Below are 23343 nucleotides of genomic sequence, written 5' to 3'. Positions count from 1 at the left end.
GCAGGAGTTGTGAAGATGAAGAAGAAATTGAGTCGTACAACACCTCCTCGGTGAATGTTCTGTACTTCCAAGAAACCGTGCCAAATATCTTGGCGATTATATCTTTGAAGGCCTGGGAAAATTGCAAAAGGTCTCACTGGATGGATTGGCTACCTTCTTAAAAAGATCTAAGTGGTTTAAGCAACTTAGTGAGCGGATGTAAATCAAATGCAATTATCACAACGGTCCTTAGGGCCACCGAGTGCCTTGTCTTAGACAACCAACCTTGCTTACCTAACCTAATCTAATTAATTACATATATTTTTATAAATTATCATAAAATCTTTAAATTATCATTGAAATTGAAGTCAGGTCCCTGAGCTCAAAACTAGCTAAAACTTGAAAAATCAAATGTTAGAAAAAAATGTTTCTAAAAGCGGTCGCCCCTCGGCAGGCAATGGCCCACTTCCGAATGTTTTTCGGCCATGAAAAAGTTGCTCATAAAAAACCATCTGCCGTTCGGAGGCGGCATAAAACTTTAGGTGCACACCGCAAATAGGAAGAGGAGTTTGACCAAACACCCAATAAAATGTATAAGAGCCAATTATATTATTTTATTTCTGACATCATTTTACATTTTTATTTCATGGAAGAATTTTAGTTGAATTTGTTTATGATTTTATTCAGACACAATTTAAATTTTTTATTTTATGGCAAACTTTTATTGGAATTCATTTAGATATTTTTTGACTGAAATCTAAATTATTGGATATCAGCATATTTCCCAAGAAATGCATTTAAGTTTTTGTAGGAAAAAACCTTGGTGTTATACTCAAAAATATCAAATATTTTGTTTATATTTGCGTTGATTAATTAAAAAATTGTAGTAAAACTAAAAAAAAGTTAAAAGTTAAAAGTAAATTAATTTAATAAAAATAACAGATTAATAAATACAAAAACATTTAATAAATTAATGCATTTTTTTTTTTTTATAAACTTAATAGTTCAAAGATTTTCAGCTTACATAAATTTAAATAATTTTAATGAATTTTTTTTTATAAAAAATTAAATATCCGAGTTTCTTTCTCACTGTACAGTTAAGTGTATTTTAATATTTCTTCAAATAAATTTGTACTGCGATTATCGAGTATTTTTTAACGTTAACTGTACAATAAGAAACTTTCATGAGCCAAGCCAAATCAATCTTTAAAATAAATTATTTTTAATAGATATTTATAAAATGGCAAATAAATTTTAATTGCAATTTTTTAAGTTTGCTTTTGGAATTTCTGAGTCGCCTTAAAACTTTAGGTCCCTCCATTTGTGGAAAAGCATTAAGACACACGCCACATATAGGAGGAGAGGCTAGGCCAAAGAGCTAGAAAAGGGTGTAAGAGCCAATTGGATGTAATTATATACACATATATATTGGAATTTCAAAGGACTTATGAGCCGAACAAATTAACTCTTTAAAATGAGTTATTTGGGTAGGTTCAAAAATTAAAAAAAACTAACAAAAAAAATTTTTAAATGAAAAAAAATTTATTATTTGGGTAGGTTCAAATATTAAAAAAGATTTTATTAAAAAAAAAAAAAAATAGAAAAAAACATCTTAAATAAGAAAAATTTTATTATTTGGGTACATTCAAAAATTAAAAAATTAAAAAACTAACAAAACAAAATTTAAATAAAAAAAATTTTATTATTTAGGTAGGTTCAAATATTAAAAAAAAAAAATCTAATTAAAAAAAATATTTTAAAAAAATATTTTTTAATTTAAAAGAAAATTTGTTTTTAATTTTTTATGACAGAGTTAATTGTGCACGCTCTTGGTTTAGTGTATACACTTAGCGCAAATACAATTTTTCACAAAAAAGCTATTAATAATTTTTCAGTTGATTTCTTTCCAGCATCACTTTTGCAATAATGAAGTGTTTACGAGCCATTTAAGTTAAAGTTTTCAAATGCATTATTTCAAAAAATTAAATAATACATATTTTAAAAGAAATTGTCTTGTTAGAAATAAACTGTAAATAATGTGTTGGGTTTTTGTTTTTCGTAAATTTAAATTCAACCGAAATTAAATTTTTCTCGAACAAAATTTACTTGAAAATAAATGAATTTTTCTAATAAATGAGTTCGAACTATTTTATGCTGGTTCTGGTATAAGTACATTAATTTTTATACTGTAATACTTTTTATGAAACAAAATTATTAGTATTAAAAGGGCAAAGTTAAATTGAATTATGCGATTTGTCCACACGACCTAAAGGGATTTCCAATAACAGGTGTTATCGAGACATGATTAACGATTTTTTATGGCCGGAAATGGAGGGTATTGATCTGGACAACGTTTATTTTCAACAAGACGGCGCTACGTGCCACACAAGCAACGAAACCATTGATCTTTTACGGGAGAAGTATCCGGACCGTGTTATCTCTCGAAGAGGTGATCACAATTTGCCACCGAGATCTTGTGATTTAACTCCTCGTGATTTTTTTATTTGGGGCCAATTGAAAGAGAAGAAGGTCTACGCCAACAGCCGAGGGTCGATTCAAGACCTCAAAGATGGAATTCGTGAGGCTATCGAGGACATCGAGGGCAGCCACTTTGCAATTCGGTTATGGAAAATTTCATGAAACGGATATTGTCCTGTAAGCGTGGTCGTGGTGGCCATTTGTCTGATGTTATTTTCCACTATTAACGGCATACCTTCCTCTTTATAATGAAATAAACATCCGATCATTTATATTAAAAAATAGCATTTTTCTTTGAATATCAAAATAACACCCCTTATTAGATAACCCTACATTTTGCTTATTTATGTTATGTAAGAGTTGTTTATAAGAGTTTTGCTTTAACGTAAGCACTTCAAATCGAATTTCATAAAAACTCGTGTTCACATATTTATGTTACATTTTTAAGGTTAAAAAAAGTAAAACGAAAAGTTCAACAATTTAAAAAAAAAATTGTTTATAATTAGAAAAAAATTGTTTTAATTAAATTGAAATTGTTTTAATTAAATTGATTAATTGATTTTAAAAATTGTACAATCAAAAGGAATTCATATTTGGTATTATTATTTTTTTCTTTTTTAAATGACTTTAAGTTTAGTTTTTCAGAATTTTTCTTTTTTTTGAAACAATGTTTCAATTTTGTTTTCTTCAAATTTTGTAAAATTGTATTTTTGTAAGTTTTGTTCCATTTTATACTCTTTAAATAAATATTTTTACAATTATTTGATTTTTCTTGAAATTTTATAGTTTTAAAAATATATTTTTTAATTTTATAATTTTAAATAAATATTTTTCAAATTACTTTAATTTTTATTAAATTTTAAGCTTTTTAAATAAATATTTTTTATATTATTTTAATTTTTATTAAATTTTATACTTTTTAAATAAAGTTTAAATTTTATAGTTTTAAAAAAATATTTTTAAATTTTGTAATTTTAAATAAATATTTTTCAAATTAATTTAATTTTCATTAAATTTTAAACTTTTTAAATAAGTATTTTTCAAGTTATTTTAGTTTTCTATTAAGTTTTATACTTTTTAAATAAATATTTTTCAAATTACTTTAGTTTTCTGTAAAATTTTATATTTTTTATATTAAAAATATGTTTTTCTAATTATTTTCATTTTTTGTTAAATGTTATACTTATTAAGTAAATATTTTTCAAATATTATTTATTTAGGGAAGTATTATTTGTATCGCTTGAATTATTTTGCTATGCACTTATTTGTTTGTTTTTAATTATTAAATATTTTCATTTAGATTTTAGAAGTTTTTAGAAAATATTTTTTTTTTTTTTTATTTCTTTTCCAATACATATTTTTATTAGCCTCTTTTTCTTCATATTTCTTTATATTTTGCTGTATATTTTTAATCCTATAGAATTTTTCCGATTTTTCAACATTTTTTTATAGCTTAAGTTTTAAAAAAATCACTTTTCATATAGAAACAAAGAAGCAAAGCAACAACTCGTCATTCCACGTACCGCACAAAAACGCTTCATTTTGTTTGAAATTTTTGAAAACTAATTATAGTTTCTTCGGAGGAGTAGTATTTAAGGATGCTCGGCGCTTGCTACTGCAGAGGTTTACCAATGAAACCCAATTAAAAATACACTAGTAAACAAGAGACCAAATACACTGTACGGCGCGGCGCGTCTTTCTGCATGACTCTGCTGCGGAGTTCGTCGCTTATATAGGTACGCTTCGCAAAAACCGTTTCGGCGAGCATGCGCCAGCGAAGACGTAGCGCAAGCGCAGAGCAAACTATCTGCGCAAGCGTAGCGTCGTCAGTGCGGTGGGCGGTGGCGGCGGCGACGAGTGGTGCGGCAACTTCTTCTGGTGCAACTGAAGAAGGCTTCAGCGTTTTGGATTTTGTTTTTGCTTTTGCTTTCATTGCTGCAAAAGCTATATTGTCGCACTTGTTGGTGTTGTTGCTATTTTTGTGGATCGTGTGCGATCACTTTCGGTTTCATTGCCTCACCCCCAAATACCAAACACCAAACACCAAAAACCAAAACACACTCAAAGAAAAATAGCAGAAAACACACAAACTCTCAGCAGTTTTCCGGTGTTCATCGTTTTGGTTCGTCGATCGCTCATAGTCGGTCGGCTGCTCTCCACTGCTGTCGACTGTTTGACTTTGTTGGTAATGTTTTTGTTTTTATTTCCATTTTGTTGTGACTAATATTACTGTTATTGTTTTGAGACACCGGACTTGTGATCTTCTTCTACGCAGCTTAATGATCGTTACGGCGAACTTCATCAGCCACATATCGGCGCTCTCCGATTCACATGCTTTTAATTTCATTTTCGTTTTTCCTTTAAATTCGTCTCTCAATTGCTATAATTTTGTTTCGTTTTTCTTTCTTTTTTTCTTTTTCTGTTTTTGTTTGTGCACTTCATTCACTTTAACTTAATTTCATCTGCATCTGCAACATCTTCGTCATGCCCCGCAATCTCATGCCAAATGTTGCAAACTCACACAGATGGCTGGCTGGCTGGCTGACTGGCTGGTAGCTCAGGCTATTAGCTGTCTGCTGGACTTGCGATCGCTTGTCTTGGGCTAAAAGCCTCAAAGTGGCAGAAACGCGCGGTCAAATGGCTAGCAAACACAACATTCATTCAGTCAAACAGATGCTAGCATTTTGGCAACAACGTTCATTGCCAGCACGATCGCACTTTCGCTGATTTGAAGATCAGTTGGTGTTGATCACCAACAGCCATTGCAGTTAAACAGCCACCAACAATTGTGCTCGTAAATAGCGATTGATGGTTGCTTTAACCATTCAGCCATGATGATCGCAGTTTTAAGGTATTTTGCTCGGCCGCAATCTAAATTTTTTTGTCCAAATTTGGCGGAGATCTACTTTTATAGTTCTCAGATGAAATTGCAAAAATAGTAATTAAAATTTTTTAAATCACATCTAAGCCAAATAATTTGCAATTAAAGCGGCATTCGGTTCAAATAAATGCATGAAAACTAGTCGCGGGTATATAGCAAAGAGCTGGTTGGATTATTAGAACAGGTAAGGTACGGCAAAGCAGATCCCACTGGGAAAGAACGCATTGTCGTGCCGCAAAACTGCGTCGTTTTGAAAGTAAAGCACGTTTTTGAGATTATTTGCGGTGTTAAAAATAATGATTTGTAAAAGGTGCATAACGGTAACAATTAAGAGCAGATCATTAAAGAATGTGTTTCTCTTTTTGCCACTGGAAGAACAGCAAATTGAGAAAATTGAATCCGGTAATAACAGTTTTTATACGTAGTTCGTCGGATAGCCGGAAATCTGGACTTATGTTGCCGAACTGATATTGAAAAAGATTGAGTCGTACATACGTAAACTTTTGCTCACACTTTTTTTATACACTTTTGCGTATCTCATCTTTCTACAATATTAGCAGCATTTTCCACGGAAATTTTTTTTGTAAATCTTATACCTACAAAAACTTTAGTTTATTGTTTAACAAAAATAGCATAAATTAAAGTTTTAAACTTCTCAAAACTTTTATAAATTTATAAAAATTATCATCAGCATTTAAAACTTGTGGGTATACAATTTTATAGCCCATTAAAATTTGATATAAGAAACTGAAAGTTTCAAGCCGCTCAAAATCGCGTTGTTTTCCAAAAATTTTTTTTTTCGCAAACGATATTAAACATTTTCCTCAATACAAATCTCATGTTCGGAGAAAACAACAGCTTATCCAAACAAAAAAAACTTGCCAAAATCAACGCAATTTGTAAGCGACTTTTAATTTATACTTTGCTACTTTTAAATTTAATGGACTATGCATTTACTACGTACCCAGTAATATTTCAGGGGTTCGGTTTAAGAAGTGGAAAATTTTGATGATGATTCATGGAAATTAGTAAAATTTTAGGGAATTTCGTGCAAAGTTTGGCACTTTAATTTACAAGATTTTTACTATATTAATTTGGGGAAAAAGAAATCCATTATTTTTGCATAAAATTTTTGCGCAAGTGGTTTAAAATTATTTTATGGTCAATCTTTGGCAGCTAGGCGCTGCTACAACTCCTAACATGGCAGTCAACTTCGACTATTTCTGTGATTTTACCGACATTTTAGACGACGGACCTGCCTGTGCGTGGTGCATCTTTAACATCAAAAATGACTGAACGGAGTCGACGAAACCGAAATTGCACGGAATTAGCTGTTGCAGTATCGGCACCATAAACAGCATTTACAATTTCAGCGGTCTGGCCTTCATTTTCGCTTTACGCTTTTATCAAAGAAAAACTATAAAATGTACCGAATATTCTCTTTGTTGACTTTCATTGTTAACATCCTGAATGGAACAAAGAACACAGCAAACGAAGGTGGTAAATAGGTGGTAAAATTGCATAGCCAAATAAGGGTAAAAACAAAAAAACGATGCATCCTGCGATGAAAATCGGAGTAGGCGCATTAAGAGCGCAATATTATATTAAAATTTGAGAAAGGCAAGCCAAGAAGTACAAAGAGAATGGTAACTTCTAAAACACCCATCCAAAAAAACCCATCGTATTCAAAGCTCTCGAAAGTAAAAGGGTGGTCAGTCAAGGAGGAAAGGAGATAAGCGACAGAAAAAAAAGATAAGATAAAATAGAAATATAAATAGAGATAGCTAGTCGTGTGAGAATTTTCTAGGTTCTTTGGCAAATCTGAAAATATCCTCCAGTTTTAGAGAACGAATATTACATGTTCTCATGACATCGGAACCCAAAATTCCGTAGCAAAGACAGGACACTCACAGAGAAAATACTCAGTGCTATCCCGCTCCTCTAAGTAAGACCGGCAAATCGGGTCCTCAATGATTCCAACGTCATAGGGGTTGTGCCTTTACTAATGCGGACCATATACCGAACGTCTTTTCTACCAAGTTTTAGAACAAAGTTCGATAGTTTTCTGCTCGGGTTTATCTCAAGCTGCAGAGTTCTAGATTGGACCATCGTTCTTGATGTAAATTGGATACATAATCTCTAGTCCAATTCATGATTCCTGCAGAACTGATACCGATTTTTGGCTCTGCTCTCTGTGGGATAACCGCTGATCCGCAGTTGACCAATTCATCGGCAATGTAGAATCGAACACAACAGCAAAGTGGAGATGCGAACAATTCTATCCTCATCATATGGACGTCAAAGATGAGGCACGCTCTGGTAGCCCGATTGTCGAAAATGTTGATAAATTCATGGACATCGTTAAGTCGGTACACCATGAGAGCACTTATTCCATTGCTCAGAAATTAAGCTTAAGGATGGTTTTAATCACAGAGAAATTCAATCAAAAACAAAACAACTGATGCGTACAACTGAAATGCAAGTACTCCTATCATTCGTTGGAAAAACATGATTAAATTGCATTACAAATGATGTACTATAATCCGAACCGAGAAAGCTGGGTGTCCACACCAACGGAAGTGCAATAGTCTTTGGGGCTTATGCATGAAACAAGGATGCTAAATTTACAAGGTTTACTCTTTAACTATGATGAAAACGGGAATTATGAGGGGAACTTCAGCTGCCACGTCACTTGGGGATTCGGCAGCCGAATTCTGCACGATAATTTCACACATAGTCACACAATCGGGCAATCAATCGTTGTTCAGACGGCAACGAAGTGTTATTGGTTGATTTCTTTCGAATATCATCAACTAAATCTCAATTTTTGTTTTTTTTTAAACACGTACCATGGAACGTCAGCCTATGAGCTGATTCTTCTTCAACTAATACTCAATAATGCCTTGAATAAATATAGCATAGGGACTCATTGACAAGTTTTGACAATTCATTTGTTTTTATATTAATTTCAGTATTTTTGAAATTGAAATTCATGGAATGGGAGTTATATATCTCGAAAACATCGATTTATCGTATTTTAACTGATCATTTGGGCTTCCAATAGGTTTGTGCACGTTTCATTCCGCACAAGTTAACTGAGGACTAAAAATTTCTCAGAATTCAACATTCGAACGACCTCATTAAAGAGGCGAGAAAAGACGAGAACTTCCTTTACCACATTGTTACGGGTGATAAAACGTGGTGTTTCCAACATGAACCTGAAACCAAGCGTCAAAGTGCCGAATGGAAGGCCCCAGACCTAAAAAATCGCGTTTGGAGAAGTTAACAATCAAGTCGATGCTCAATTGTTTTTTCGATTCTAAGGGAATTGTTCACAAGGAGTTCATGCCAACGGGCCAAACCGTCAATGCGATTTTCTATTTTGGCGTTTTGAAGCATTTGCTGCTTCACATTCGTCGAATTCGTTCTGAAAACCGCGAAGAAGGAAGCTGGCGCTTATTCCATGATAATGCAGCATCTCTTCGATCCACTCTTGTGACTTTGACTAGAAATCGCATTTCAACCATCAATCACTCACCGTATTCGCCGGATATGGCTCCCTTTGACTTCTACCTATTCGGTAAATTGCATTTGGCCATGAAAGGAAAATGTTTTGCATCCGTAGAGGCCATACAAAAGGTTTGTACCGACATCCTGAAGGGCATTCCGGTCAATGACCTGAAACACGCTTTCGATAAGCTTTTAGATCGCGCTAAACAGTGTATCGAGGCCAGAGGGGACTATTTTGAATAAATAAGCTCTAAGTTAACAGATCAAAGTTCCTGTCGTTTCTATTTTAGCTGAGGTATGTGAAAAATTACGTCATTTAAATGTCCACCAAGAGCAATTCTACAGATAAAATCCACCAAACAGTCGACTCATGAATACCCAACTGTTGAGAACGTCGAGTTATCGAAGTCGAAGGTTGTTCAGCAACACTTTACGCTCCAGCAGCAATATTCTCAACAGAACGTCCAGCTTTTGGTCTGCCAGCTCTTTTTCTAGAATCGACAGAACCAGTTTGCTGACATTTTTTCACCAACCTTTGAATTGTCGTCGACTCACTCGGATGATTATTTCTACGAAAAAATCACGAAATTTCCGATATGTTTTCCTTAAAGATCAACCATTTCGATTATAAATTTCAATCATTTGAACGCGTTGTTCTATCGTATAAGCATCTATGATTACAGTCTACTTGATAGATGTCAAAGATGGCATACAAAAAGATACCGTCTAGTAGTTACCCTTGAAAGGCCTTTTGTAATATAATGTAAGTTTCAAGTAGGTAAAAATCGCTCTGATTTTTAATAATTTTTTGGGGACGGTGTTTCATGCAAAAAAGAATTCGAGCATTCGTTATATGCAAAAAAACAAAATTATCAAAACTTTCTACGTCTGTTGCGGTCAGTGAATATGGCCAGAGATTTTCAGCTAAAGCAAAGTATAAATCTAGCAACTCGTAAGCTACCAATGGTTTTAGAACTTTCGTTCGATCCCAAGGCAATTTAGAATAATGGAGAATACAGTTGCCAATTTATCGATTACTTCTTATCAATATTGCATGCCTTGCCATTCCATTCAAATCCATTGTGACATTATCCCATTAATTATTATTATTTCTGTCAACTTGTGCCAAATGTCAATTAGTTGCATCCGTGTTCCCATATCATATTTTAGGATCGTGAGAATCAATCAATTCATAGCTACTTCCTTGCGCTCATGCCATTCCATGTAATCGAAAATGTGTAACAAATCGAAAGACACTTGTAAATCAGCTCATCATTACGCAACACAAAAATTAAAGTACTTTCACCAATAATGATTTTTTGTTTCTGTTTCTGTTTTTCGAACACAAAATCTGTAACAAAAAATCTTCAATCAAAGCATTTTGTGTATCGGAATGTCAAATGGAACGGCAGTTAAGTGGCAATATTGACAACGCGGATGTGTGTGATGATGCAATATTGTTACAACAGGGTTTACAATTATTTGTAACAAACCAGCGAGGAAAAAACAAGAAAACAAAAACGAAAAAGAACAACAAGAAATACAAACAATGTCATGCCACTTGAATTCGAATAACTCAAAACCGAAATCAAATCATTTTTGATGCTTATTTGACCATTCTATGCAAATGCAGATGAAAAGCTCACAATTTTCGAGTTATTTTTCTTAAATTTGTTTTCCTTTTTTGGTGCTGCGCATGCATTTTATGAGTTACAATTACCTATGACAATACAATTTTCCAATATGAAAGAAGTGATTAGTGTCGGGAATTGCGTCAAAGTATTTTCTTCTGGTTTTTTGTGTTTTTTAATTATTTCTTTTATACCCATGAAGAAGTGAGTGCTTACAACTTCATTCGAAAGTGGAGTGAATTGCCGGCATGGAGTGCAGTGGAGGTGCCAATTTACGCATTACGCAAGCACGCCAATGCGCCACGACTGGCACCCCATGCGGCGTGATTCCCAGCCGATAGCGATCAATGCGCGCGAGCAACAGCAACAAATTTATTTTTTTCTTTTCCGTTACGCATCTACATACATACATACACATACTTAAAACCATATATTTTGCCTTCTTCCACCAAACAGTCACAATACGACAGTTGTTATTGACATTAAAAAATCGCTGACCAACTGCAAGCAAATGGGCAAAAACAACCAAAAAGCGAAGCAAAAAAGTCGCTCGTTTCGAACGCAGAAAGGCAAAGCCAAGCACTGAAAGGAGGTGAAAAAAGCCTAAATGCGAGCAAAATGAAGTGGCGGCAGTCGAATCATAGTCAGCCGATCGTGTTTGCATTTGTTGCCGTTGTTATTGTTGTTGTTGTTACTACGTCGTGCTTGTTGCTACTGCCAAAGTGGTCAGTAGTCTTGTGCGCAGCTGATGGGAAAATGGCAATCGGTAACGTCAAAGAAGAAGCAGCAGCAATAGGTTAGGAAGCTTGTTACTTGTTGAATGCTGCCACAAGTGCAACAACAACAACTATGAAAACAACAGCAATACAGCACTACGCATGATCCAGCGATGTTCCAGCAACTACAAACCAGCCATGCTTTTTCACAATCACTTTAAACCAACTACTTTACTTTAAACTGGCTGCCACGGAAGAGACTGCAGAAAAAATACGAAATGAAAATAATAATAAACCCTTGTGTGTGTGGCAAAAATTAAAAAAAAAAACAGATCAATAACAGTGTCGAATTTCAAATGAAACTTAAGTTTTTATTTATAAATTTCGAGCTCGGCATCGCCTGTCCGGACAGCTATACCTGGCCATTCTAATGTGCTATCCCTGTGGTCGATGCCTTCATCAATAAAACGATACTGCATTGGGTGGTGGACTATAAACGCTAGGTCACCACCATTGTCTCGCTCGCGATCGTGTCTGTGCACGTTGTAGCCATCACTGGTGATCAGGGAGGACTTAGTGTGCAGCTTGGTTTCCTGGACCGCAGCTATTGGGATGCTGTGTCGGCTCATAAAGTCAATTATCTCGTCGACCTTACTCGTGTGCCCGTTGCAGTTATATTGATGAAGCTTAAAGCTTCTTGGTAAGGCAGTAGCACCTCGGGTGGTGAGGGATGCGTGGGGTCTCCTACGTTGGGCCTGCTGTGCATTCCGCTGTAGTTGTTGCGGCCTGATGGTGGTGGGCGGCCGCGCCAACGTAGTCAGTTGTCCACTCACGGGGGGTGCGCAGGACGGAACATCTCCGAAAATGACACCAGCCATTGCAAGATTTGAATTTAACTGATGTCAGGTTCCGAGATATTCCGGTCTGACACACGAAACAGACTGTGTGGGGTACCAAGAGCTGCTGGTTTGCCCCGCACTGGGGTTGGAGCAGGAGGGAAGGAGATGGGCTAAGTCGGGGGAGTTGTGTTGCTCCGATAGGCTCCTTACCGTGGAGGTATGGGTTGTGGTGCCGGCCTATCAGGGGAAGTAGTAGCCGTTGAGGCAACAGACGCCTGATGGCGAGAGAAACACGTCACCACATACCGTGTGGACCATTCCCTATGAGTCTTAAGGACTGAACAGGTCTTAAAGTGGCTCCACCCGTTGCACTTATTGCATCTAACCGAGGTGGAATTCGGTTGGAGCCGTTTATGGCATACACAGCAATAGAATACCTCTGGCCCAGGGTTGGATTCAATACCAGCCCTGAGGAGAAGTATTTAGAGCAAAGTTGCTGCGAGGAGTTGCTCCTGTGACGTAAGGGGTGGGGTGATATACTGTTTACTAGACAGGGCTAGTTTACTGGGGCGGCAGCCCTTGGTCGGGAAAAACCCGAGTCATTCCGGTAACGTAGAACCGGCTGCCATGGGAATGGTTAAATTTTTTTTTTTTTAATGCCGGAGCATTTGTAAAGAGGAGGGAATATATCCTTTTCTACAGCTAAGGTTAGATTAGCTTGACTAAGTGACAGCAATGCCATATAAAAGTAGACCATAGAACTAGTTCTCATGTTGCCAGAAGAATGTTTATTTATTGATACAAATTTATACAATAACAAATTACAGTATAAACTATTTAAGGGGCGTAGTACAAAGGTCTCCTGACTGAGTGCTTAGACTTGTCCAACCACCCACAAATCAAATCTAATATAAGCGACACCAGCTTTCAGTTGCATCTAGAAGAATAGAGGTCTTAGAAGTGTAGGTTGCAGATACGTTTCTCTCCTCCTTCTTAATTGACGCTATAACTGCTTATCCGCTCTGCTACCACCAGCTGGTACCGCATCAAATACTTTCAGAGCCGGAGCGTTTGTGTCGATTCGGACGACATGACCCAGCCAACGTAGCCGCTAGTTCTTTAATCGCTGCGCTATGTCTATGTCACCGTAAGGCTCATACAGCTCATCGTTCCATCGCCTGCGATATTCGCCGTTGCTAACGTGCAAAGGTCCAAAAATCTGACGCAAAATCTTTCTCTCAAACACTCCAAGCGTCGCTCCATCGTATGTTGTCATCGTCCCAACTTCTGCGTCATACGTTAGGACGGGCATGATGAGAGACTTGTAGAGTGTTAGTTTTGTTCGCGGACTTTACTGCTCAGTTGCCTACTTAGTCCAAAGTATCACTTGTTGGCAAGAGAGATCCTGCGTTGGATTTCAAGGTTGACATTGTTATCGGTGTTAATGCTGGTTCCTAAATACACGAAGTTTTTTACAACCTCGAAAGTATAACTGTCTACAGTGACGTGGGTGCCGATACGCGAGTGCACCGACTGTTTGTTTGAAGACAGGAGGTACTTCGTTTTGTCCTCGCAGATACGTTTAGCGAGTCTTTAAAAATTGCCTAGCCTCTTTTCTGTCAAACCACTCAACGAAGAAACGAAAACACAGGGCAGCTAAGTGGCAATCTGCAAAACGCGGGGTCTTGAAATAGAAAGTCCTGCAGAATTCTCTTCGCTCTACCTTTGCTATACGTTTTAAAAGTTTCATTTTGCCCAGTTAGACTTCTACTTCAAAGGGAAACCTATTTTCTAGAATGGGTAAGTCCATGGGTAGACATGAAACACTTAGAGGTAGTGCACAGTGAGTGAGTGTTCCCTTTTTCGAAACCGATATGATAATATTCACGAAGTAATGGGTGATCAGATTCGAGGTGCTTTTTCCAATAGGGTTTTTTTTTGACAGATCACGTACCACTACTGTCAAACTAAATACATAATTTTTTTCAGTATTCATTTACATTTCATCATGAAAAGATGAAACGTTTACAAATCGTACAATTCTATTACGAAAATCAACGCTCTATGAAAGTGTTCATCGCGCGCTGAGGTCAACTTATGGTGTACCGCATGAGGGCCATTTTTGGCTTAAGACTACGTCAAGAAGCAAAGTTGCCGTAATTGGGCGGAAGAGTCCAAGGACAGACATTATATCCATTGAAAACAAACATTTGGTGCGGCTATGGGCTGGAGAAATCATCAGCGCATATTTCTTCAAAGGCGAGGCTATCGCAAATGTAACAGTGAATTGCGAATACTATATCGCCATGATACACGACAAGACGACGGATGGCGCTACTTTCCATACAGCTCGTGCAACGATGGATTTACCGCGTCGTCATTTCGGTGAGCAATTTATCTCTCGCCTCGGACCAGCGGAATGGCCACCAAGATCGTGGGATACCACATCTTTGGAGTTTTATTTGTGGGGGTATACAAAGTCTAAATGCTTTGTGGATAAACTAGTTTCGATTGAGGCCTTGGAAGCCAACATTACTAAAGTTATTCACGAGATGCCGACCGGAGCCCTTGAACGAGCCATTCAAAATTGGTGTTTACGGATTGCCGAAATGATGCAGTTACTGCCAACATTTGAAGGCCTTTAAGAAATATATGTCACGAATGGTTCTGAACAAAAATAATAAGTCAATCTGAATTTTCGTTGTTTTATTTCAATTTAAAAGCCGATGCCTCTAAATCAACCTTTACTTTAAGATATTTTCTTTTAAGCCATACGAAGTGAAGCTCGACTGGAAACAAAACCTTGCGTATGGATATAAGAAAGCTAAGGCTATTTGATGGTTTTGATAAAACTTGAATGCATATCAAATACCATTACAATGCACACAAGGGTTAAACCGAGCAGAAAGAGAAATAAACAAATTGAGTTGCAACAGTAAGTTGCAATTGTTAGCTGCTACAAGTGCACTGATTTTGAGCATCCACATTTTGGTCAAGTTGTCGGTCGCATTCAAATTACAGCAACAAACTTGCAGCTGCACTCAATACATTTAGGAAGCATGAGCCAGCACAGACACATTGTCGCGAAGTAGCCGCATATGCCGTTATCTACAAATACATTAGCGGCGCGGCAACAACAGCAGAAAAAAATCACAATCATCACACGCCGTACGCTGCTACAGTCAATGTGTGACTACATAAAAAAGCAACAAAATGTTGAGGAATAAAAACGCTTCACATTCAGCGTTAAGTGCATGTTTTTGTTATTGTTGCTGCTACCATTATTAATGTTACGTGCATCAACAGCGACGGCTGCTGATGTAGTCGATGATTGCACTTGAGGCTAACATTTGCAACTGCCGCTGCCGCTAACTCAGCCTCTGCCACTACTACGGCAACCGACTTCACATCGAGTGCAACCAAATTCAAGTGCGTGATGTTGCAACAATCACAATGCAACAAAAGTATTGGCTGCTACCAAGCGCGAGTAGCCACTGGAGCGACAATTGCAACTGCAGGGGCAATAAAATTGCAACAATATCGTGCCAACGTCGTAATGTTGGCAACATTAAACATAAAAAATTAGTGGCAAAAAAGTGTCAACAGCTATGCTTGCGGCAAAAGCGATGGCGGCAGCAGCATCAACGGACAAAGTGGCGAACATTTGCGTAATAACGTGGCTGAATTGGCTGGAGGCTCTCCTAAGCGAAGGCAGTAAGCGGACTGATTGTGGATTTATGTTTCCAACTTGCAGTTGGAGGGAAATGAACTGTGAGTACTGCAAAATGTGGTATGTGGATTTATATTTATGTATGTATGTATGCATGATTATGTACCTAAAGGTCATTAACGCTCTTCAACGCTAAGTCGTATGAAGATTAAAGTAAACGAAATATGATTAGTTAAACCATTCTCTCGTCAAGAACCAAAAGGTGAGGAGTGTGGGCGAACTATAAAACTAGTATCTGTATCTTCGGGCAACGTTAATTAAGTTGTGTTACTTTACTAAAGATTGAGAAAGTGGAAGGAGCTAGAAAACTATGATATTTTTCTTGATTGAATGTACAAAGATTTTGCGGAAGATTTTAGGACCTTTTCACGTTGGTGGCGGCGAGTATCGCAGGCGAAGGAACAATGAGCTGTATAAGCTTTACGGCGGCATTGTCATGTTGGCTGTGTCATGTTGCCCAAATGTATTCAAAGGACCTGGCTCTGAAAGTATTCGATGCGGTACCAGCTGGTAGTAGTAGAGGAAGACCTCTTCTATGTTGAAAAGATCAGATGGAGAAGGATTTGGCTTCACTTGGTGCGTCAAACTGGCGTACGTTAACACGAGAAAAAACGACTGGAGCCTTTTTTACAAATTCGGCCAAAATCGCGTAAGCGGTTATCGCGGCAATCAATGTTTATCTAATTTTCTCACGTATAACATCATGCGATGTCAAAAAGGAGTCCCAAACGATCGCTCCAGTTGCCAGATGATCATGGAGAGAAAGTATAACATTATGCTACCAAAGCACATCCCCTTTGGATGAACCGTTGGTAATCATCCCTAAAACGTTCTGCTTTAAAACGAACTGCCACTCTCGCATCTAAGAAGACATCAGCATAACTGTAAGAAGGAAGTCGAACAGAGTTCCTATAAACAGAGTCCGTTAGAAGAAAGCATTCAATGAACTACACGACGATGCAGTCTGAAAATGCCTCCGCATACTGTCTAATATGATCGTATTCGTCGCACTCCTAAAATGTATACGGAGAAGGTGGTAGTACCTAGGAAAACTAGAAGTATACTATGATACCTTAATTATTCACCTATCTAGACTGCGTGCTGATGTCTAAAAAAAAACACCCAGCATGTGGGTAAGGTCCAAGTGTCTCTTCTAACCCTGCGAACTCGACGATTCTAGGACGGAAAGTACTCTGAAGCCTGGGAACCAACCACTATTTAAACCTGGGAAACCCGCCAACCAAGGAGAGTCATATCGTCCAACAACTCTCCTTTCTACAATAGTGAAGACACTTGAGGCCGTCCTCCTCCCGCTCTTCACGAAACAACTGACTCCAGCTACACGTCAACATGTCTGCCGTAGAATGCACAGAACCACCACAGCATTCACACTGAGGTCGACCGCGGACTTCACCAAAACCGCGTCTGCGAGAGGGCTGTCCTGCTACCGTTGGATAGTGTTCTTTCACCTATGCTGACGATTGTTCGACAATGGCGTCCGGCAATGACATCGATGATTCGTGTTCCAAAGTGAACTTTTAACTACCCAGTCCTTCACTGCGAGGAATCTCTAGCTTTCCCGCACTAAAGACCACACCACCTGGACAAAGAAGGTCAAACTGCAGTCAAAGTTGAAAATCGATGGCACATCAATACCGATCGTTAACTACCTCAAAATTTTGGGTGTCATCGTCGACACTTTGCTCTCCTTCTCGGCGCATACAAACCGCAATTGCCATTAAGGTCCAAAACCGTAACAAGGTCCTTAAATCGTTAGCCGGCAGCACTTGAGACAAAGACAAAGAAATGTTGCTGACGATATTTAAAGCAATTGGCCGGTCGGAACTAAACTTCGCTATCATCGCGTAGCACTTGTGATTCGCAGTGGACAAAGCTCCAGACCTGTCGAAATACTGCTATCAGCACAGCATGCCTCCTGATGTATCCTTTGCAATACCTTCACAGCGAGACTTCCATGCTCTAGGTCAAGTAAAATGGTCAACAAATTATTCCAGTTGGATTGTTACCATGAGAATCACCACTGCAGGCTCTTGCTAGAGCCTGAGCCATTATCTAAACGAGTGAGGGGCATCTCTTCGGCTACAGTGACGAGATTCAGGACGAAACACGACTGCCACTACTGAATCAGATACTATACCTATAGACAGACATTAGACGATATTCATCGGGGCACTCTCACCACCTGCCTATACTCCTGACCCGGGAATGCCGTTATCGGAGTCCAACCCCCACCCATTGCAAAAGAAGCGCTTCAGCTGCCTCGTGAAATCCGCGTAACTTTGACTCAATTACGGTCTGAATATTTTAGCAGGTTAAGCTCCTGCTTATCGAATCGACCCCGACATACTACCTATTCATATGTCCTCTTAAACCCACTCACTTAGCACCCCTCTCCCTCCAACCTGTCGAAGCAGCCCGTTTCCTGAGCCTGCCGTTAGATGGCGATCGGTGATCACACCGCACTGACAGGAGCTAATGAACTGCTACAACAACAACAGCTACAACAGATATCCATAGTACCCAAGCAACCGTCCTATAGGGACATTGGCAGTGTATTCATTTGGCATCAATAAATAAATAAGTAATTGGCGCGTACACTTCTGTTAGGTGTTTGGCCGAGCTCCTCCTCCTCCTATTTGTCACGTGCGTCTTGATGTTGTTCCATAAATGGCGGACTTACAATTTTAAGCAGACTCAGAACGGAAAATGGTTTCTTATGACGAGCTTTTCCATTTGTGGAACAACATCAACACGCACACCACAAATAGGAGGAGGAGCTCGCCCAAGCACCTAACAGAAGTGTACGCGCCAATTATTTATTTATTTTATTTTTCATGGCAGAAATATACTCGGAAAATTTGTTTCTATCATTTTGGTGTTTCATGCACGAAGATTCGAACCTACGTTCTCTCTGTGAGTTCCGGATGGTAGTCACGCACCTACCCAATCGGCTACAGCGGCCGCATATGGGCCTTTACGGTATATGTGACATATTTTTAGAGAGGTATAATAATCAATTATTAATATGAAAAATTTCTGTATTTACACTTTGCTTTGCAAGCTTACTTTTCTCAATGTTGCCACAAGCAATTTCATTCAATTTCGCACATTCTTTATCAATTGGCATATCAATTCTCTCACTGCTCCGCATTTTGTCGATTGATGCTTGCAGAATTACTTTTTCTCGACTAACCTCGCATCGATGTGACGTCATTATAATCGACAATTTTATCGTTAAATGCTTACAGAAATGGGCTACTGGTTACGACACCTTTTAGCTGAAAAAGTTTGTCCACAATTCCCTAATTGGGGAAAATAAAGCTGTAATTGGTATTTAATCGATGATATTTAGCAAAGCTAAGCAATAACTGAAAACAAAAGTATTTCTAAAAACGATTTCTAAACAGTAGCAGTCGCCGACCTTTGGTGCATGTGAGCTTCCTTCACAGCAGCGTCAGTCTCGTTATTCAATATCCACACCACGTCTGTAATAGATTACGATTATTCACGATTATAAGTGGAAAGACATAGGGAAACACAAATAAAAAACATAAAAATCTGAATAACCGTGAGGAATTGATAGCCATTTGCAGCGGAGTTTCAATGTAATCCAAGTAATAAACTCAACGACTTTAATTAATTTCAAACATTTCGTTACACTATTAGCAACGTGTTGTTTATTCAAATAATAAGCGTTAAATTTACAACAACAAAAGAAGAAACCTAATGAAATTAATGACGAACTTTAACCTTAATACGACTGAAACTGATTTAAACAATGCGATAAAGTGGAGAGAAGGGTTTTGCTCATTAAAAGTAAAGCATTTTTCTAAGTAAATTACATTTCAGTTAAAATCTTTATATTTTATAAAAAATTTATTATTTACTTGTGGCTAAATTTGACTGAATATGTTTATGAGCATAATGAGCTCGTAAATTTATAAATTACAATTTAGGTGACCTTCAATTTGCCAAAGTTGCAGAGGCTGGCGTAGCAAAATGGATGAGCAGACAGCTTTCGATGCGCTTCATTAAAATTATTGTTAAAATTAACTTAGCAAGCCATTAGAAATGAAGCAAAATAATTTCTTAGCATATTTTTATTTAAGTAATAAGCCCAGAGATTCACTTAGGCCGTAATGTAATGGATGTTGAATTCAAATGTAACTAAATTTACTGCAATGGCCATGCGAGTTGCGGAGAGGCCGCCTCCCTTCAAGTAATTATTATGGCCCATGGAATGGTGGTGCGGTAAGCATTTGTAAAATTATTGCATGAGTACATAACTACAAACCATATACACATATATGCACATACACATACATACATACTCACATACATATCATTTTTTTGTCTTCTCCGATACGTGCAAGTCGTAACACTCACTCATTAATGCCTACAATGTTGACCACATAAAGCTGCTGTGGCTGCTGTTTTTCCAACAGTCACCGCCACCGTCACCGTCACCCGCTCGCCTCTGTAATGGCCACTGTTAATAATCCAAGTCGGGTTAATTTTAAATTGAGTTGAGTGGCGCACAGTTCAACTCCGTGTGTGGAGGCCTTTGATTTCTCGGAGGTCGTCATCGCAGTGGTCACAGCAAGTCAAGTGAGCAAATCGTTGTAATGTAAAATGTTGCACGTTATGTTATTTTGTTGCAACTATATAAACAAGCATTAATTACGTACGGTAATGCAAAGGTACATATGTAAATATTTATGCCTGCATGCTATGGTATGTTTGGAAAGATGTAAGCGCACACACATACATACACACATACATCCAAGCGTACTATGTAAGAGCTAGCCCAGTGTTGTTACTTCCTCCAAGCAAGAGAAGCTATCACGGCAAAGCTTAGTGCGAGTAATCATACGCACGTACTACATAAGTACTTGTGCATGGTAGGTATACAAATAAGTACATACATAAATACATATGTACACTATTACTTGAACGCTTAGTAATTTATCACGCGCTGAAGCTGACCAACCAGTGGGATGACGCAAGGTTTATAGTATTTACTTGTAATATTTTGTTTGTTTAAATTTTTTATTTTGTTTTTTTTATTATTTAAATTTTCTATTTGTATTCATATTTCTTATCGATAATTTTTGCGCGGTATGTTCGGTTATGTCATGTTATGCTTCATGTTATGTTATGTTATGTTATGCCATTTTATGTTTTGTTATTTGTTTAATTTCTTTTTTATTTTAATTTTATGTTTCCTTATGTTATGTTATGCAATGTTATGTTCTGACATTTTTTTAATTTCTGTTTTATTCGTTAATCCATTTTATTTAATTTTGCACGTATTTATTTAATGTTATGTTAAGCTAATATATGTTACGAATTTTAGTTATGTTGTGTTATTGTAAAAAACGAATTTAATTATATTTTTCATAACTCCATTTGAGTTATGCATTTATGCTATTTTGCTAAACATTTTTGGTGAGTCTTTTTGCTTTTATTTTTATTCATTTGTAAAGGGTGGTTAAGTTTCAAGGGCCGGTATTGATTTTGAATAAAATACAATTTTTTTAGGAAATTATTGTCATTTTCTTTATTATGCTACTACTGGTATGGCTCAATTACGTATGGAACAAAATGTCGGCCAAATGTCCGCCGCGGCCTCGGCGGAACACCTCCATCCGATGGTCCAAATTTTCGATGACGCTGAGGCATAATTGAGTTTCTATGCCGGTAATGTGCCGAATTATCTCATCCTTTAGCTCTTAAAAAGTTCGTTATCATCTCACGATAGCGAACACTATTCACAGTAACTCCCTGACCGGCCTCATTTTGGAAAAAATACGGCCCAATGATGCCGCCGGCCCATAAACCGCACCAAACAGTCACTCTTTGTGGGTGCATTGGTTTTTCGGCAATCACTCTTGGATTGTCATTCGCCCAAATGGGGCAATTCTGCTTATTGACGAATCCACTGAGGTGAAAATGTGCCTCATCACTAAAGATGATTTTCTTCGAAAATTGGTCATTCACTGTTGCCATTTCCTACCACCACTTTAACGCGTTATTCGATTGTGTATCTTTCCATGGTTCAAATTGAGTTAGTCTGAAAGTGAAAAATGTCAAATGAAATGCAGGAAAAAACTTGACTTGTGGTTGGCGTTCAACATCGGCCCTTGAAATTTAACCACCCTTTATTATTATTTACCATTTTTTTATTATTGAATTTGGTTTTGACTTACTATATTTAAAATATATTATGTTTTAATTTTTATTCATATATCCCACCAATAATTTTTTCGGAATTACGCTCTGTTATTTAATGTTTCCCTCTGTTATGTTATATTATGTTATCTGCTATTTTTTTTAATTTTTTATTCCATTTTATCTTATGCTATCTTATGCTATGCTATGTGTTGTTATGTATCGTTGCGTTATCTTATGTTATTTCATGTTGTTTTACGTATTAAGGTATGTTATGTTAAACTATGATATCTGAAGCAATGTACCTTATGCTATCTTATGTAAGGCTATGTTGTACTATGCAATATTATGTACTGTTATTCTGTTGCGTTTTCTTATGTTGTGTTGTCTAATATGGTATATCATAGTTCATTATATCAATTTGTCAATCTATTTGTTTTTATTTAATAATTTCTTTTTAATACATTACGAGTATATTTCAGAATAAAAAAGCCCATTCCTCAAAATAATGTTTTCTATTTAGCAAACAAATTTCATAAAACAAAATTGTAGTCGCCATTTTATTGTATGCTGTATTATTTTATGCTATGTTGTGTTAGGTTATGCTATTATTTTGTTGTCTTATCTTATGCTGTGCTATGTAATGTAGCCTACATAAATTGTGTTAGCCTACCATGTTGTTGTATGCTGTACGTTGTGTAATGCTATGTTATGTTTGTTATGTTTTATTAAGCTATGTTATGTGCTCTTATACTTTATGTTATTTTATGTTGTGTTATTTATTAAAGTATATTTTAGTTCATTATTTTAATTTTGGTTTAACTTCTTTTTTTTATTTATTGTATTTTATTATATTTCAAAATAAAAATTTCTATTGCTCAAAACCATTTTTTTATTATTGTATTTTGTAAAAAAGTTATTCAAAAATAAATTTTAGTAACTATATTATTGTATGCTATGTTGTGTTATGTTATGTTTCCTTATGTTATGTTATGTTTCCTTATGTAATGCTATGTTTCCTTTTGTTATGTTATGCTAAGCTTTACTATGATATGCTTTGTTATGCGCAGTTATGTTTTGTCGCGTTTTTTAGGTTGTGTTATGTAGGGGAGAATGGGGAGTTGTGAGACATTGTTACCGTTCGGCATTATTCATTTGTTTACATTCGATTTTAAGTGTCAACAAGTGTTCTCGATGCGATCTCACTTTTCAGCTAGCATTGGTCATATTTACACGCATTCGACGCGTCTCTCCAGTTACTGTGTTTTGGAATGTCTCGGTAAGTTTTTTTCATCATTTGTTTTGCGATACATTCGATCAGTTGTTATAGCAAATTACAAATGTCAATATATACAAATTTTTAATTGTCCTATTAGCTTTGAATTTA

At 36.7% G+C, this 23343-nt stretch overlaps 1 protein-coding gene across 1 annotated transcript in view; it reads right to left on the bottom strand.

The window, feature by feature from the left end:
* The window catches only part of LOC128864366 (uncharacterized), a 33272-nt gene extending 29123 nt beyond the window's left edge, over positions 1 to 4149 (bottom strand). Inside the window, exon 1 of the mRNA XM_054103988.1 lies at positions 3981 to 4149. Coding sequence (XP_053959963.1) covers positions 3981 to 3998 — 18 coding nt within the window. The 5' untranslated portion in view covers positions 3999 to 4149. The remainder of the gene's footprint in view (positions 1 to 3980) is intronic.
* Positions 4150 to 23343: the final 19194 nt, after the last annotated feature.

This window comes from Anastrepha ludens, chromosome 5 (assembly GCF_028408465.1).
Source record: "Anastrepha ludens isolate Willacy chromosome 5, idAnaLude1.1, whole genome shotgun sequence".
Lineage (NCBI taxonomy): Eukaryota > Metazoa > Arthropoda > Insecta > Diptera > Tephritidae > Anastrepha > Anastrepha ludens.
Note: the sequence above shows the minus strand (reverse complement) of the source record. Positions and strands in the feature narration are given on the sequence as shown.